Below are 18,530 nucleotides of genomic sequence, written 5' to 3' on the forward strand. Positions count from 1 at the left end.
ATGGGTATTTAAAACTTGTTCAACATGATTTCATTTCATTTCAAGTACTGGCTGAGAAAACTAAATTACAGAATCAATCACACAGAAGGTCAGGCTGAGACTTCATTACAAGTATTGCATGCCTGCATGAATATCTTTCATTTCTTACTGGCCCAATATGTCACAATGGCTGTCTGACAAAAAAAGAAGAAAAAGAAAAACATGAAGGTGAAGGGGGAGAGAAAAAAAAACCACTTTCAGAGATTGATGTACAACTGATGTCACAACTACTCAGCTTGGAGATAAGATAACAGAAACGTGTAAAGAGAAAGAGTAGGGGAGAGAGGAAAGTGTGAGATAGAATGTGCACATGTGTGTGTGTGTGTGTGTGTGTGGTATTGGAGGAGAAGAAAAATATAGTTTCTGCAACACTGGTCAAATTTTCCATTTTATTCAGACACAGCAGTCAGACCCTAGTCAGTTTGTGAGGGACCATGTTTAAAAACAAACTGTTCCACTTTAGAATCCCACAAACGCCTGCTCTGTATAAATACACTGCTCGTTCATTATATTTTTCATTTAGGTAAAATAATAATGTTTATTTAATAATGATATATATATTCTTTAGTCTCTACAAAAAACAAATGAACAAAATAATGCATTGTATTGTGGTGAATCAAAAGAACAAATAAACCTTTAGCTTTTAGATTGTTGCTAATGCTATTGCATTTCAATTCATGCACACTGCTTCAAAAAATGAGATGCAAGTAAAATAGGAATGTTAAACCTGCTCTGCACAACCTCTAAGAACAACCTCTTCTGAGCTAAATAAGTGATCACATAATTTGCGTCTTCATCGGTTGCTGTCTACTCTGAGATCCAGTCAGAACCCAGATTCCAGCGAGTCTCAAACGAGATGCAGGAGCTTGTTAGGAGAACAGATTAAATAAATAATGACTTCACATTCTGAATCCCACCAGACTTCTTCACAGCTGAGAAATGGATTTTGCCGAGTTGGGTTTGGCCAGCAGCATCTGCGGCTAATTTCGCCTGACATACATGGAGCATTAGAGGGAAGGAATTAGAGGAATAGTTGACTTTAATGCAGAAACACAAAGGGCAGATGAAACTAGCACAGGTACGCTGTTCTGCTTTGATCCCTCATAGATCTGTTTAAGTTGCACTTAAGAGTTGGAATAGATTTTTGGAGGCAATGTATCAGTTCTCTTGGCATACATTTTTGTTTTATTCCCTTGCTGCCCAGCTGTCTTAAATATTACAACAATTGGATCCCGAATTGTACTTAATGGCCTGTCTTTCTGCATTAAATGTACAATTATAATTCTAAAACACATCAAAATGACTGAAGGACAACGTTGGAGGTTACAGTGCTAACTTCTGCTAACCCTTAGCGAGTCCTTTATAAATGTGAGGCATTGACTCAAAGGCACGGCACTGTCTGTACCAGTCCCAGAGAGCAGGACAAACTGAGATCAATTCCATTAAGAGGAGAGAGACTGAGAGTCTTTCAGGAGGACAATGAGTGATGAGCGATAGAGAAGAATCAGAGGGACGTCACAATGCCACCAGGCACAGAGCAGAGTGCCCTCATTCTCCCCCAAACCCGCTAATATAGTCCCCACACAATCAGAACCACTGTCCACAGAAAGAGCTGCTAAAGAGGAATAATGTTGGAGAATCAAATCTAATCCCTTCACAGCGCAGTGAGAACAGGCCGTGTTGTAATTGTGTCAAGGTTCCGTTTTTCTTCCAGATGCATACGAGCTTAACTGACCATGAAATGAAAATTCTTTAGGCAAAAAGCCTTCCGGCGGTCACTTATGCAGCACAGATATTTTAAAAGCTGCAATTATTTTACTCGCCAGCAGCACGGATGGCCAGGAAAAGAGCAATAAAATTTGATGGTGCCTATCCATATTGGAATGTAAATAAAGATATATTATTCCACATATACATTGTAGGTTAAGGGAACGCGAGGGACTATTCAGAATGAAAATAAAATAAAAATAAAAACAGTTCATGAAAAATCTCAAAAACTGAAACATCAAAAGCCTGCCAAATGTCACTGTGTCCTTTTATGTATTCAAATTTCTCTGATAGCGATTTCATTTCTATAATAGCGGTTTTAGCCATGGCATTTTCAATACTTCCTCTTCGATGAATCCACGTCTGTGGCATTTAGGAGCCATTTCTCTATCTGAATTAACAGCCATAAAAGCTTGATCATAAAACATGATTATTATGAAGCAAATGCTTGCCTAGACCTTTATTTTATCTTACATGTTAGTCATCACAGCAATACAAGGTTAAAATTCTATATATTCAGCTAAGCTGACCAATTTTATTGCATGCCTTCATTGTCTATCTGTTGTCTTTTTAAAATATTGTCATTTACTAATCCTCATGTTGTTCTAAGCACTTATGACTTTATTTCTTCCATGGAGCACAAAAATAGAAACTTTAATCAATACTAGTCGCTATTTTCCATGAAGTCACAATGAATAAGGCTTAGAGCTTATAGTCTTCAAGAAGTTTGGAAAGCAACCATTAAAATACCTTTACCATAGAAAATTCATGTGTCTTGTGCACTGTAATCCAAATCTTATGAAGCCATCCAATAGCTTTGTTGTTAGTTAATGATATATTTGTTTAATCTAGTAAGCTTTTAACAATTACTACCAGATCACAGACTTGAACCTAAGAACCAAATTAGTCACATTTTTGAATGAATCATTCAGCCCAGTTTTGCGATTTAATGAACTGATGCGACGCAACAGAACAGTTCTGTTCAAGAACTGATTATTGTTACTTGTCTCACAAACATTGTGGTAAGGGCTAGGGCAAAGATGCATGACATATAGGGATCTTATATGGTGTTTTTTTTTTGTCATTTTGGAGTTCTCCACCAGTTCTCATTCACTTTCATAAAAAATGGAAAGTGTAGCCAGGATATTACTTTTTGAGCTCCATGGAAGATGATAAGAAATGATGACAGAATTTATATTTATGGATGAACTACCCCTTTAAGGCTTTATCTACAAATTCAAATCCAGTTTTATAACAACAGCACGTATCATCAGCCACCTTGATTTGTTTTGCACATAACACCTTTGTCAAACATATTTGCATTTAGAGGAGGAAACCTACCTGGATTTAAATCCTCACTTAAATCCAGGAGGATCTAAAAGCTACATGTAACTGCCAGTGAATGATGTTGTGGAAATATTATTTGTGTAATTTTTGACTTTGCATAATGTCTGCCTTCAACATCTGCAAACATTAAGATCTTTAAAATGTTCAAGCAAATAACCAGACACTTACTCCTGGATGTCCATTGTTGATTTGTCCTTCCTGCTCCATCATATTTCTGGAGATGGTGATTGAGGGCAGCTCCAGGCTCTGGGGTGGGAACTGAGGGGTGAATGACCCCCGCTGAGAGTTGGGGTGGTCAGGTAGCCCGGGGAAAGGTGAGTCCACCTCCTGGAGGCCCATACCAGGCTCAGTCTCAGGAGGAGGGGTGATGGGGGGTATTTCGAACTCCTCATCACCAAGACTTGGAGTATGAAACGTCTAAGAAATAGACAAAGGAGAAAATCAGGGATGAATTTTGTGAGGGCCTGCAAAGTTGAAAACCTGAAAATCACTATGATGTTACACTATAGAAATTTAGCACAACCTACTGACTTCTCATAACATAAGTTGGAAACACATTTCATTTCAGAGCTGTGAAATATCTGTTGACCAGAGCAGAGGAGATAAGAAAACCTATTTAATACTTGTACAAGAAATGGATGTTTATTCTGATCCAAACCATTACATTCTCCATGAAACAGGATGTGAAAAAAGATGTCTGAATCTGAAATGCAATATTGTGTGGCTATCACACTCGCAGGAGGACAAAATAAAAGTGGCTTAATCCAAGCTGGATGATGTTGGCTGGAGGAGAAAAGAGAGTGCAGGGAGTGATGGGTTTAGAGAACGTTCACACAGATTATTTCGGCTGTCCAGAAGTGTCGCACTTTGTTCTTCTCAGTTGCACCTCCAAATCTGCTCATCAAACGACCAAATCCCTCCGCCTGTGAATTACAGCCTATCGTCACACTTAATTTGCTTATGTTGACTACCTGCTCTGGGCTCCTCATCGAAGAATTCACTGACCTCCGCTCCTCTCTCTCTTTTTCTTTGTTTCTTCCCGTCTCCCTTGCTTTATTTCGCGTTCAATCCTGTTCTCAGTCTTCACTTTAATGCTCTCAACGTGTTTCCTTCACTGCCTCGAAAAACATATCAACATCATGTCAACACATCATCCATCCTCTAAAGCTGTTTGTCTTTCTTCCTGCTATCACTGTCTTTCATATTCCCACTTCCTCATTCTCAACCTTCTTTGCTTCCAGTTTTATTCTTACTCTTTTATAAAAGCATAATGTGCACAGGGAATCTGCCAACACATTAGACATTTTATTAGAGCATATTAATGTTCTTCTTATTTTAGAGCAGGTACACATTCAAACACACATAAAGACACACACCATGGTGGGACTTCTCCTACATCCAAACCACAAAAACATTTCTGCATTCTAGATTTTAATTTAGACATTTTTAGTACTTTTATTAAGACATTTTCTTCATAGCCATTGAGTGGTCACAATGTAGGTGATTTTGGGGTTCCTTACTAACCTAATGGGGACATTTTGGTTCTCATAATGTAGGCAAAACCTGACCACCATCCCCCCATCCACACCCACACCCACACCCACACACATATATTGAGACTCAAAGCACATTCAATGCCTGTATGATGAGATCCAGCCGAGGGGTAAGGCTAATAATCAGCTCTTTTTCGTCACCTCTCCCTCTTATTTCATTTTTTATGTGGCTCCATTCCAGCATTTAACTTGCAGCGTTTTTTCCACAGCTGTGAGCAGCAGATCTTGTAAAGGCAGTGGTGTGTTCTGTCATAGTGAGGGCCAGGGGCTTGCAGTGCCTAACACATGTTCACATTACCTCCAACTTAAGCCATTAGTGGCCAGCCCAGCTCTGTTTCCCACTTCTCCATTAACACACAAGTTACAAACTCATTTTCCCTCCCTGTGGCATTGCAGCAGTTAACAGTGTGTTAATCAAAACAGCAGCGTTGAGGCATTAATAATAAAAATTGTGTCATGAGAGAAGAACGCTTCAGATATCATGCACATGGCAGTGATCACAAGACATCACTGACATTGAACTTAAAGGCCAACAGGGAGGTAAAATAAAAAAAACAGAGTGAGGGCGAACAACTAAATAAAAAATACATACAAGATTGATAATATAGAGGGAAACAGGACAAATGAATGATAGCAAAGCAGAGAAAACAGGAAGAGAGAGGGAGAGTGGTGCTCTTTTCATTTACTTTGCTTCATGACCTTTCTCTATGAATAAGACCTGCAGTGCCAGCATGTTTTCACAGTACAATACCGCAGAGAGAAAGAAAGAGTGAGAAGGAGAGAGAGGGAGAGAAAAAGAGAGTGGCCCGACCTAAATGTCCCAACAACACACAGCTGTGCTGCAAGATCTGATACGACATTCAAAGATCAAATGTGAGGTACATATAGTCCCTTTCTTCATCTTTTTCACATCAGAGCATAACTAAAATGACACTGACCTTTACAAATAACAAAACAAAACACTGAACACCTGACTGAACACAATGAGATGAGAGAGAGAAGGCAGAGATTAAATTAACATCTGCTCTCAGAGACAGTGAGGTGGTATGTGTAAATGAGAATTGAGATATGGTGGTAGTATGACTGAAGTATACAGAAGCTGTCAGCTGTCAGTGTAGCGCTGTTGTGGGATGAGGTAGTAGGTCACTGGAGACTGTATTTGTGTGTGTGGTGAAAGCTCAGGTCAGTGTGTGTAAAGTGGTTTCAATCTTCAGTTCGGGCGGATAAGAGCACTGTTTTTTCAGCGTGTTCACACTTATTTGTTTTACGCAAGTGGTCTTGGATCGGTTTGACTTGCACGAGATATTTTAAAACAAATTAATTCTACTCTAAATCAACTAAACTCTAAAATGACCACAAAAAGAATACTAAAAATCGACTGAGGCACTTTAAAAACTAAAGTTACTTTTGAATTTCAACTGTAAATGTAAACTAGGTTCATTTTCATTCGCTTCGCTTTTTGGTCTACTAAGCTGAATCAAACTCAGGTGTCTTTGTTCAATAAAACAAAGATCTTCTAGATTTTCAGGCATTAATAAAACATCATTATAATATTTAGTTTTTTATTGCTTAAAAGAGCATATGAATCCAATCAGACAGAACGCACAGTACAGTTGATATGAATTTATGTTTAGAGGCATATTTTGGCAAAACCAATTGTGATAAATTAATAATGTTTATTAAAAAACATCATGAGATAAATCACGATTGATTTTAATTTACAAACAGCCTCAGGTTATACATATATCATCTGTACGCAGAATACAATAGTGTAATATTTCTGTCATAATTTTTTCACTTTACCTGGCACTGCAAGGCGGTCCAACCCTCAAGCATTCATTAGTGCAGAATACTAAAGCAAGACCTTTGACTGTCTGGGTGGAGTTTACAGTAGTGCTTATTATTCTTTAATCTCTGCAATTATTTTCATTTGTATGCTAATCTGTAAAGGCCAAAATATTTTTAAATACCATATGAACTAAAAGACCCCAAAACCCCAGACTTACTTTCTTCTGTGTAACATAAAAGAACATTTAAGCCATGTTTCTTTGTTTTTTCTTGTCCGTACAATGAAGGTCATTGGTAACCAAAACTGTTTGTTTACTGACATACTTTAAAATAACTCCTTTTGTGTTGCATGCAGTAGGGTTGGGCCGATAGACGATACCATCGTCCATCGCCGATGGCTGATAGACATTGCGATGTTGAGCCCCATTCCCCCCCCCGCAATCCGCCGCATTCCAATACCATGTTTGGAAAGAAAATGACGGGTATCACGGAAACCCTAAAGGGAATAAATACGAGATGGGAGGAAAATACATATTTCGATACTTTCTCTCGCAGTTATATCATTGGGTAATTATACTGTATTGTATATAATTGTGGGCATCAGGGAGCCGCTATTACGCCTGGCACTGAAACTGCTTTTGAATGCACGATCGCTTTTAGTTTCACTTTCACTTTCGAGATTCGCGATCGCGCGTGAGTTACTCTGTTTATACTATGGAGTACTTACCACACATTTTACAAGATTAAATGTTTGTCAGTGGTGCTGAGGATCTGCAAACCATTCGTCATCGTCCTCAGTCATCTCTCCTTCCTCTGTTTATGTGGTACATTTTATGTACTGTAATGTAACAGGTAACCGTTAGGAATCGTTATGTGTTTCCTGTGTCTTTCTGAATATGGATTCACACTTCAGGCACACCCCCTAACTCTCATCATCATCATTGTCCATCACAATGTTTCACTGTAGACATCGTCCGATGCCAATTTTTTAGACATCGCCCAACCCTAGCATGCAGGTTTGCATACAGGTTTTAAACAAAATGAGGGTAAGTAAATGATGGCAGAAATTTAATTCTTGGATGAACTATACCTTTAATTCAACATAATCTAACAGATCTGTTCTAAACACCCAACTTGCATTCATTCATCAGCCCCAGTATGCTAAACTGAGATGACCAAGGTAAAGCAATAGCACCGATTATGAAGCAATAAGCCCTTTCACTTTGTAGATTTAGTAAACTGATTCAGCAGAGACATAAGCAGCAGTTGTTAAAAGGCAGTGCATCACAATTACTGAGCTTGATGGTTAGGAGGATCGATAGAGCAAAGCTCCTAACATCAGCTGAGCAGAGAGAAAAGCGCTCCTCAGATGACAGTGGCAAAGACTCTCAGAGTCCAATAGCAGGCATTCCAAATCCATTTCTACATATACAGTAGTGATTACATGTGTGTAATGAGATTGTGTGTGATAAGTGATATTACTAAGTGGAACTGAATATGGCCGTATCAGTTTCGGTTCAACAGCAGGAAGGAAGAGGTCACCTTATCAAGCACTGTGATATACTGTTTCCATATTATGTTGCATCACAACGTTCAAGATAATGTGGTTTACAAATATTATCATATTTGAAATATGTGAATTATTCACAAATTTTCAACTAAAAATGTAACAGAAAATACCTGTTAACTGGTTAATGTAGGCTACCTTACCATACACTGTGAAATGTGTAAATAGTTTAACATTGCATTATATGTATTTGAACATTGCATTATTACATATGTAATTTTACTGTAAAATACTGTCATATTAATAGCTTTTGCAACTAAAAACTATTAATTACTTTAGAATTTACTGTGGAAAAACAGTAAAAGGACATTCCCAGAAGTATTTTAGTGTTGTGTGTTACCCTGATGGTGTTTTATCTTTGTGTGTACAGTATGACCCTGTGCACCATCTACTATACCAATGTGAGTATTAGTCTTAATTAATGAACAGGCCACTTATGATGAACTCTGATTCATCTGTGGTTTTCTGTTGTACCAACTATTTGATCATGGTGGTTATCAGTACGTTATTTTAAGGTAAAAAGCAGACTGTGGTAGTTCAAGTAGATAAGGCAAATTAAAATTATATCACTTAATAAAAAAACTGGTTATAAGTTGAAAAAAAATATTCAGCTGTTAAATTTATGCACACAATTAGATAATACAAATTTAGGTCAACCAATTACCAAGCAATGCTTAATTTTGTTCAGTCTGTGGTGTAAAAAGTTCGTATTAGCAATTAAAGAAAAAACACTTAAGCAAAACAATGTCAGGTCGAAGTGTCTGAATTATTTTGGTCCCACATTTTTATCAGTTTTACTGGTAGTCCACTGTATGAAGAATTTGGTATAATAAATGACCACTTTATTTTACTATCCTCACTTACATAAATGAACTATAGTGTCCTGCAAAAAACAAACAAAAACAAAACAAAACAATACAACACACACACACACACACACACACACACACACACACACACACACATACATATATATATAATTATATCTGGTGTCTGAATAATTTTTGGTTTGACTGAATATACAGGCAAAAATATACCATTCTCAAATTAAACAGGGTATTTTTTTTTTACCATGCACATTCTAAAAAGATAAAAGAATGATGTGTATATAAAAACTTGGTTTACATTAAATCTAATGTCAAATACAGTATATTCAGGTCCATACACAAAGTGCAGAGTGTCAGACTCTGAGATACTTAGCCTCTCTCTCCCGGTCTCCCTCTCTCTCTTTCGCCTAAAGATGACACATTAAGCAGATTAATGAAAGAGCTAAAGCTCATGGAAAACCCATCACACTGTGAAATTACAGCACTCACTAGGGTAAAGTCCCTTTAATTTCTCTTCAGCTTGAGTTACAAGAAACAATATCCCCCTCCCACCGCCCTACACTTATTTCAGGTATGTGAAAAAGAGGAATTTAAATGTTAATGCTTTTAATTTCATTGTGTCATGTGTCATAATACCAGCTGCAGTGCGAAAGGAGGAAACATTATTTCTTAGGAAAATATTCAACTGGGGGAAATTTTCCGTCAACACTCGACAGCTCTACTTCCACTGCAGGTGCCAACATGGAGCTTGGCCTCGGCAAAGGAACACTTTTATCAGAAGAATTTATGGAGATTGCAACCGACTGGATCAAATGTGGGTACAACTGCCTGTGACAAAGCTGTGGCTTCACCGCCTAAACTTACAATGAAAATGAAGCCAGATGCCCACACTAACACATCGTTACCAAGAAATGTGCAACAAATGCACTTCACATGCACAGACATTATCTTTGCTTAGCCAGCATGAGTCTATCGATGCCGTTGAGATTGCGAGAAGGAGATTTGCATTGGAAATGTGATGGAAATGAGGCAGTGGCAACAGTGAGTGTAACAGTGAGTGACAACACGTACTGTAAAGTGCCTGTATACAATCACACACAGATAGTGAGGCTAGCCTGAGATACACAACCTGTGATTTGCAGTATATATGGTCAGAGTCACTGACAGGGGATAAAAAAAACGATGGAGAGAAAGAGTGACTTTTGTGAGAGGTGCCACTTTTCTTTCCTTTTCTAGCTTGATGGTATCTTTAAATGATCATGGGGACAGGTGTTTACATACACACTGCTTCAGCCGTCACCAGAGCCTGACGGAAGCTTTCACCTGGAGCATATCAGCAGGATATGAGCACCTGTGGTATATCACCCTGTAAAAGCAACCCTAATCCCATCTCAACGCTCAGCGCCCCTGTGCTCCTCAACCTCCGGTCAGCACTGAGCTGGTCGCTCTGTTAACACCAAGCATTGATACATAAACATGCCGGATCCACTGGAGGAATCATTCAGTCAGATTATAACATCGCGAGCATATGTGTATGAACATGTAGCCGCTGGCGTAACAAGCTCTAAGCTTTAAGGGTTTGGGTTGTGGAAAATCCCAAAGCAGTTCAGGAAGGCCTGTAGGGAGCTAATCATGTTTTATGTAAATGCAGCAGCTGCACACCTGCCGCTGAAATTAATCATTTTATTTGACCATACAGAGGCATGCATGCTAAATTAATTGACTTTGTTTTAAAACAATAAATGGTTAGACATGGAAATGACTGTTTAGTGATTCCAGAATAATATGGCTCATGGCATGAGCTAACAATCCACGGAAATGTAAAGGTTATCCTCAAGCGTATACTCACATCTCCTGCTAACAGAGCTCCATTGGCATCAGCCATGTTCATGTAGTTGTTGTTATTCCCAAACTGCAAAAGAAAAAAAAAAGAATACATTAGTTATTTCAGTTGCCACCTCCTCTGTGTTTATAATATGCAGTCACCATATAAGAATCACATTTTTGTTACGCACAAAATAGTAGGGCAGGGTGCTGAATTCTAAAAGAATCAATTCTTAGCATCTGAGGAGTCTGAACTGGAGATTCGACTTCAAAGCTTGCGTCAGTTTCATTCGGGGGAGTTTTGTGAGTCATTCATTCAACAGAATCATTTAAAAACTCAGATTCAATCTTTTTAATGAGCCAGGTCCTGACTATTTTTTGAATGATTTGTTTATCTTCACTTACAAAAGTCTGTGTTGCATTGGTAAATAGCGCTGTTAAAAATATATTAAATGAATGTAATCAAATGAAATGATTAAAAGTGCCCGGTTTATTTTAACTATTAGATGTTGACTTTATTTTACTTCTTGCATGAGATATTTTAAATCTAATTGGATGTTTGGTCAAAATAATTATAAAAAAAGTCACAATGAAAACAGAGAATACAGATTTAAAAGTATGATAAGAATTACTAAACTTAGAATTTCTGGAATCAGTCACAGAAAATACTAATGTATCTGCACATAAATTTGGAAAGCGGTACCCAAACAGTTCATTGATTAGTTCAACCCTCATGTAAATGGGTAATAATGACACAGGAAGTATCCCAGTTGCTAATTCACCTCACATCATCTTGTACTGTAATGCATCAGTGGGAAACCTAGGTGTGGCTTGCTGTCTGTCATGCAAAGACTAACTTTGCATTACAAGCTGAAATGCCCACACAGGCTGATGAAAGATCACAGTTTATTACAGAGCAGCTTTCAAAACAACACCCACACACAAAGACAACAGAAAAGGTCTGATAATGTGAAAATAATAGAAAATTAGCATTAAAACTGAGGGCACATACAGTATATTCAGGTCATTGTTTAACATGAAAATATGATTGGATGGTGGTGGTGTTTATTGTACAATATATCCATGTGGTTTTCTACAGATTTCTTTCTAAATTGAGCTTTTTTCTTTATTCTGATCCTTTATTCTATCTGTACCCCTCTAAATCAAACGTGATGGCAAATTGTTGAAATGGCAGGCATCCTATCTTTTCTTCTGAGACACAAACACACTGACAGGTAGGAACAATGGAAAAGCAAAATGAGGAATTATGGGTTAGCAGCTGGAGGGCCAGCACAGAGGGCCCTCTATAACCAGACAAATCATGCATACACACACAGACACACACACATGTGAGGACCACGCACACACACACACACACACAAACATCAACCACAACAGCCTCAAGGCCCTGATTCAACGGTGCATCCAACAGCAAGCTTTTGTCTGTTTAAAACAAAGTGATTCCTTCAGATGTTACACAACCAGAAGAGTTGGAATAAGAGGGGAAAAGGGCTTTCTTATCTTATTGTGGAGGGCAAACAATTGCAGGAACAAATTAAGATCAGAGCAAAATGAGACGAGCATTAATTTATTTTTCCCTTGCTTTGTTCTCTCTCTCCCCCTCATCTTTTTGTCTGAGTGGTTAGTATGCGAATGTAATTACCGAAGGAACTGTAGCTAATCAACTGCGAATGGTATCCATTAATTAGTCTATGCCCTGGAGAGAGAGTGAGCGAGAGAAAGAGCGGGGGGACAGAAAAAGAATGAGCTGATATGTTAAAAGTCTAACCAGCAAATATACACGTGTACCCGTGCACAACGCAAACACACACACGTGGGCCTCGCAGCAGCTGCAAGACTTGAAGAGCAGGTGTTTTGGGCTGAGGAGGCCTTTTGGAGCTCTCACCTGGTGCATCTACACTAAAGAGGAACACGCACAATACAGCACCATCATGTCAGCGGCATAATGTCTCTCTGAAAATAGAAACCCTGAAAAATGGCCATTTTTCCATACAGTGTTTGTCCTGCTGTTTTTTGTTGTTATTAAACGTTGTCTGCTGTCAGTGGTCCTTAGGTCACATGCAGTCCTAGCCGTTTAAATACAGGATGGTGAATTGGTGTTGCTTGAGAGTAGTGTGAGAAAAGCAAATGCTTTCTGCTTTTTTAGCATATGTCTCTGCAGAGGAAAATGAGTTTTTGGAGCAACCAATGGGGAGAGAGACATATACAAGTCTTTGACTAAACATCTCATTAAAAAGAAAAGAATTTGCCTCCCCCTCACTCCAAAAATAAAGAATAGTAATACAACATGAAACTTTACCTAGGGTTGTTCCGATTCCGATACTAGTATCGGAAATTCCACCGATACCACAAAAAATTCTGGCATCGGTATCGGCGAGCACTTGAACCCATGTACCGATCCGATACATTTTTTAAATAAGATCTATAGTTATGCCCACTAGCTTTGCTTAACGCTGCAAATCGGAAATCAATTCTTCTTCGCTGCTCAGAATGCAAACACAGGAAGTTGTGCACAAGCAACCACTATTTAGAGCAGCAAAGAATTAATACAAACGTGGTAGCACATTGCCAGTAAATCACTCACATATGCGACTAAATTTTCACCCTGGGCGACTAAATAGTGTATAATATTAGCCACTGGCTAATAAATGCTCAGATTTTACTCGCCAGTGTGTGAGTTGGAGGCTATGTATAAGTTTAGCACAGATATATTTTCACTCGCTGAACACTGACCAACCGCTTCAGAATTTCACTCTCCGCCAAGTGGTCTGTGCTATTTTTCAGATCATCTGAATGGATGCGCAGCGCACCTGTATTTGACGTACCGTAAGCTCTAGTGTGAAGTGCACGACTCGCCGTCGCTTTGCTTTTTTCCTCACACGCAAAGAGAGAGAGAGAGAGAGAGAGAGAGAGTCTTACATGTAGCGCATCAATTCTGCTTGGTATGTAAACGATATTCTTTGTTTTATTTTCCTGTCAGAATAACGGAGTTTCTTTGGAATTCTTCAGCTTTTCAGAACTGCCGGGTTCTCCGGTAGTAGGCGGAGCTAATGCGCAAACGACAATCTCATTGGCTGGCGCTCACCTATAATCGTCCCTGTTTTGATTTCAGCAAATCAGTTCAAGCGAACGCAGACAACGTGATTAATATTCATGAAACCAGCAGCTCGTTAATCCTTAGTGCGTTTTATATTGTTCTTAGTAGAATTCATAGTATGATTATTATCTTATCAGTATTATTGATAGTTTCCCCCCCATTTTTTAGAGAAACACTGAATGACCAAAAAAGCACCACCACCAGTTCAGTTAAAATGACTGTATTCATGGTTACCAAGTTTTAATTCTAATTGTTAAAGTTATATAATTAAATAATACTCGATTATCATAATACATTTATAATGCTTGACTGACTGATGTTAAGAGTGTACTTTTAGATATTTAAATAGATGTGCCATTTTCCAAACATTATATATCATATTTTTTTGTTTACTTGCCAGACTATCTATCTATGGTGAAGCACACCATAAAATAATTGTATCAGTTCATACAGGTCTAGTAGTACATACAGCTGTATAACCAGATACACACCCAGGTATTGGATCAGTACTCGGTATCGGCCGATACCCTGAACCTAGGTATCGGAATCGGTATCGGGAAGGGAAAAAGGGTATCGGAACATCTCTATTTACAACTAGAAAGTAATATAACAAAACAATATAACTGCAGCACTTTTAGAGTCAAAATGGACTGGCCTGCTATTATTCTGAAAGATTTTTTTTCTTAGTGTGAAGAACATTTTATTAATCTAAAGACTGTTTTCCAAAATAATGATCTTTTTGCAATGGAAAGGTTCCATGGATGTTAAAGGTTCTTTGTGAAGATTTTTAAGACTAAATGGTCAAATATCAATGCATGCATTGTTTTAACTCACATTGGGTCTCGTTGTATTCTGGTATTGAACATATTTTTTATGATCCAATTTATTCCACCACACACTTTTTCATAATTAAATATCCCGTTTCACTCTGAAATAAGTTACATTACAGAAAATGGGTTGCGAATAGCAATTCATATTGACTTTACCAATGAAATCTGAAAAAGATCACTTTTTGAGAAAGTTAAAAAAGAAGAAAGACAGAGAAATGAATAGAGTGTGTGAAAGAGAGAGATCTATCAAATTGGAGACAGAGAGAGAACAAGGTGGATTCTGAGAAGATGGAAAAAAGTTCATGCCCCATTTCATCACTAATGTGGGTCTACATGATACAAACAGCAAGGGGAAAGAAAGAAGTGTGTGTGTGTGTGTACACTAGCACTGCTCCAGGCTTTAAGTTATTCATTCACACCATCAGCATTCACCCTGTTTTAAATCCCATTACCTGCCTCTCTGCCTCGCATCACTGACACATGCAGATCCACAACTCATGAATATTAATTGAACAAACATTACTCTCAAATGGATATCACAGAAAGACTGCTTTAAATCACCTCTCACTTGTCAGCTGTACATTTAACAACTGATGCAGATAAACAAATACAACGAACAAGAGCTTTTAGGAAACAGAAGTTAGTGTGAATGGAAACGGACACAGGGGGTGTTGTTGTCGCTCTTGGCTCTCTTCAGTGAGAGAGCAGACCCTCTCATGTTCATGGCAGGGTGGGATTGAGCCAGATGCCAAATGAGATTAGCCGTGATGGGAGGATGAGACAAACTGAAAGAATGAAAGAGAGAATGCTGTAAATGGGTCAGATCAGACAATGGAGCCTCTGTAATTAACAAGATGAGAGGAGTAATGCAAACGCTACCTCTGCCTCGTTAGTGAACAGTAACGAGCTCAAGACACACCCCTGTTAGGGATAAATTACAACAGATGACTAGTCAACAACCAACTAGTTGATAGATGACATCGAGTTTTAGTTTCTCATTTTTTTTCGTTTTTTAGCATTAAATATTGCATTCTTTGCATTATATTTAATAAAAATAAAAAAATATATAGCTTTACACACTTCTAATCTCTATACTGACTAAAAAAGGTTTAATCCGGTAATCGTATATAGAAGTTATTGTTTTTATATGCCCAAATTATATGCACAAAAACACTTCACTCGCAACCAAAGAGTCTGTTAGTGATATAAAGTTTTAGATTTTTTCTCATTTATTTTTATTTTTTATAAGAAATTAAGATCCGCACTCACGAGAACAGTCTTCTTTTTTTGTTTTATTTAACATTCATCACTGATGGGGAAAAGACACTGTAAAAAGACATGAATGTTAAATAAAATGAAAAAAGAATGTTCTCGTGAGTGCGGATCATAATTTCTTATACTAAGTAACTTAACAGATTGACGCACCAAAATAAAAAGATCAAGTAACGGAAGAGAGCGGTGCAAACGATGTTGTTGAGTTTTTATTTTTTAGCATTACATTTTATTCAATTATTTTGGTAAATAAGTAGTTGTACATTTCAAAAAACTAAACTAACTAAAAACGGTCCTATCAGACAATCTTTAATGAATCTTGCCATTGTTACATGGACAAAAATGCGAGGCTTCACTTTTATGAAGCTCCTGACTGATTTTGGACACCAGGCATCCATACTAAGCCGGGTTTCATAACCTGAGTGTTTGTATATTCTTATGCAAGTGTTTCCAGAGGGAAATAAGATATTATTACAACAGAGTGAATTCAAATCACCCCAGGGGAAAAAACAATATTACAGAGCTAAGACCCGACACAACCCAAACACAATCCACTTGAGAAGAATGTGACCATGACCAACAGCCTGTTTGAAGAATTACTGAGGTCACTTGTTCATTATCTACGAATGGGAGAGTTGAACAAAAATACTGGAGTGTGACGCATATTCGAGTTTACTTTATTATAAAAATATAACACTTTGAGAAAGGAATTATCCTTGGTATTTTAAGGGAGACAGCCTCTAAGATGGCGTGAATAACACACAATATAAGAGGCACACACAAACATAAAACGACTAATGTACACACAGTTCAGGGAGGTAAATGTGTAAACTGACATCTTTGTCCAGCAGGCCCACACAAAGAGCCTAAAGCAGGGCTGTTCTGATCCGCAGGAGAAATCGATCACTAAAAGTCAGTTTAAAGCTAAAATCATTACATGAAAGCACTGCACACGGAGAGAATACAATCACACTGACAGAGACTCTCTTTAGACAGTCACCTCTTCCTCTCATCTCTCTCTCTCTCTTTCATGCTCTCGCTCTCTCTCTTCCTCACTTTCCTTCTCTCTTCTATGCTTTTTTGTTCTGTTATTGCATTCTGCTATACCCCAGTTTCTTTAAAAACAAGCACATCTGGGTGTATAAAGGGCCATTTATAAATGAAAACTGCATTACTTGATATTTATTGCTGTAGAAGCTGGCCTTTTACAAACATATCAGCAAGAGAGATAAAGAGAAAATCTGGACTAGTGTACCGTTGCCAAAAGAGCTACAAGTGGCAACAATGAAATCTGAGAGCTACTTGAGATTTTCCCACTAGATGAGAGATATGAAATAGATCCATATATATGTCCTTGAGTTTCTATCCACTGAGCTTTCAGTATAACCAGCATTATACCACTGTAATACATAAAGAGGGATGGTTTAATGCAAATTAAAAGGAGTACATTTGACATTGAAAAATATGGGTTGACTATAATAACCTTAGCACGTGTTGCAAAACACTCAAAATAGTAGTGGTAGTAGCAGCAGTGGTAGTAATTATTATTATTAGAATAAAAGCAATGATAATGCAACATGTCCTATTTGGACACACATCTTTATGGAAAAACACGCCGTACAACATAAGATGTCACACAAGAGCACACTAGGGATTGTCACCTCCCTCCACCCCAGCATCTGTTTCTGCTGTGTAACAGAGCCGGACCTACCATGGGGGTTGTCATTAATCTGAGGTATTTAGACAAGACAAAACGGTCCTGTTTTGTCTTGTCTAAATATCTCCGATTAATGACAACCTCTGTAACTTTCTGTGCTGGAGTTATAGGTCAGTTATTCTATTTCAGTCCTTACAGAAAACCTTTAAAGAAAGCCCTGACTAGCTGAAGCTTCATCTTTGATCTCGATTGGTACAGCACTGGCTCTGTGCCACAGTAAAGCTTACACCCTGGATATAGCTTCAGAGATTCCCACAATAGAACAGAACATCCAGTTACACACTCACACACACAACACCCCCACATATGGAAGTGAACACAGTTTACGTGTATGCTGACTTGCACCTAATTTCATTTAGGTTTTTGGAATGTACCAACAAGCCCTGTATAATAAAAAAATAACGCAATAAAAAGTGTACCCTATAAAAATGTTAAATGCATTTTCATATTACCAAGAAACTCGCTGTGAAACTTCCAAAACAGCATTTTCTATTGTATTCATCATTTCCATGACTAATTTCTCCAAATGTGTATATTTAGCTGCTACGTACTGTACATTTCCTTTATTGCTGTTTGGATACATCTGCAGTGGGCGCTCTGCCAGCCAGTTGTTCAGTCTTTGTAAGTCTGTGAAACACAAACTGTTAAGAGCCAGCTCATACATCAGCTTATTATTCTAGCGAATACTCCACCATATTAAACAAATGGATCAGCCTACAGCTGCAGAGAGAAGCCTGCATGAGGGGCCAGAGGTTATTGTCTAATTTAAATCTTGGCTGTATTCCCGGGCCAGTGCCACATTCCAATTTGTGGCTGTGTAGCCTGGCGCCACTGACAGGAGTCCTTCTGAAAACGCAGTTATGGCCGCTCTCCAGAAATGT

At 38.1% G+C, this 18,530-nt stretch overlaps 1 protein-coding gene across 11 annotated transcripts in view; it reads right to left on the reverse strand.

Moving 5' to 3' along the window:
* Positions 1-18,530, reverse strand: part of tox3 (TOX high mobility group box family member 3) — a 51,269-nt gene that overhangs the window by 7,563 nt on the left and 25,176 nt on the right. The window contains exons 1-4 of one of the 11 annotated variants that reach the window (XM_058782714.1): positions 13,653-13,786; positions 10,738-10,800; positions 3,681-3,734; positions 3,322-3,570 (exon numbers count right to left, since the gene is read on the reverse strand). In XM_058782714.1, coding sequence (XP_058638697.1) covers positions 3,322-3,570; positions 3,681-3,734; positions 10,738-10,779 — 345 coding nt within the window. In that variant the 5' untranslated portion in view covers positions 10,780-10,800; positions 13,653-13,786. Of the gene's footprint in view, positions 1-3,321; positions 3,571-3,680; positions 3,735-4,158; positions 4,272-10,737; positions 10,801-13,032; positions 13,312-13,558; positions 13,587-13,652; positions 13,787-18,530 lie in introns of those variants that run through there. The other 10 variants (XM_058782721.1, XM_058782719.1, XM_058782712.1 and 7 more) reach the window with 10 other exon arrangements.

The sequence above is a fragment of the Onychostoma macrolepis genome, chromosome 07 (genome assembly GCF_012432095.1).
Source record: "Onychostoma macrolepis isolate SWU-2019 chromosome 07, ASM1243209v1, whole genome shotgun sequence".
In the NCBI taxonomy this organism is placed as follows: domain Eukaryota; kingdom Metazoa; phylum Chordata; class Actinopteri; order Cypriniformes; family Cyprinidae; genus Onychostoma; species Onychostoma macrolepis.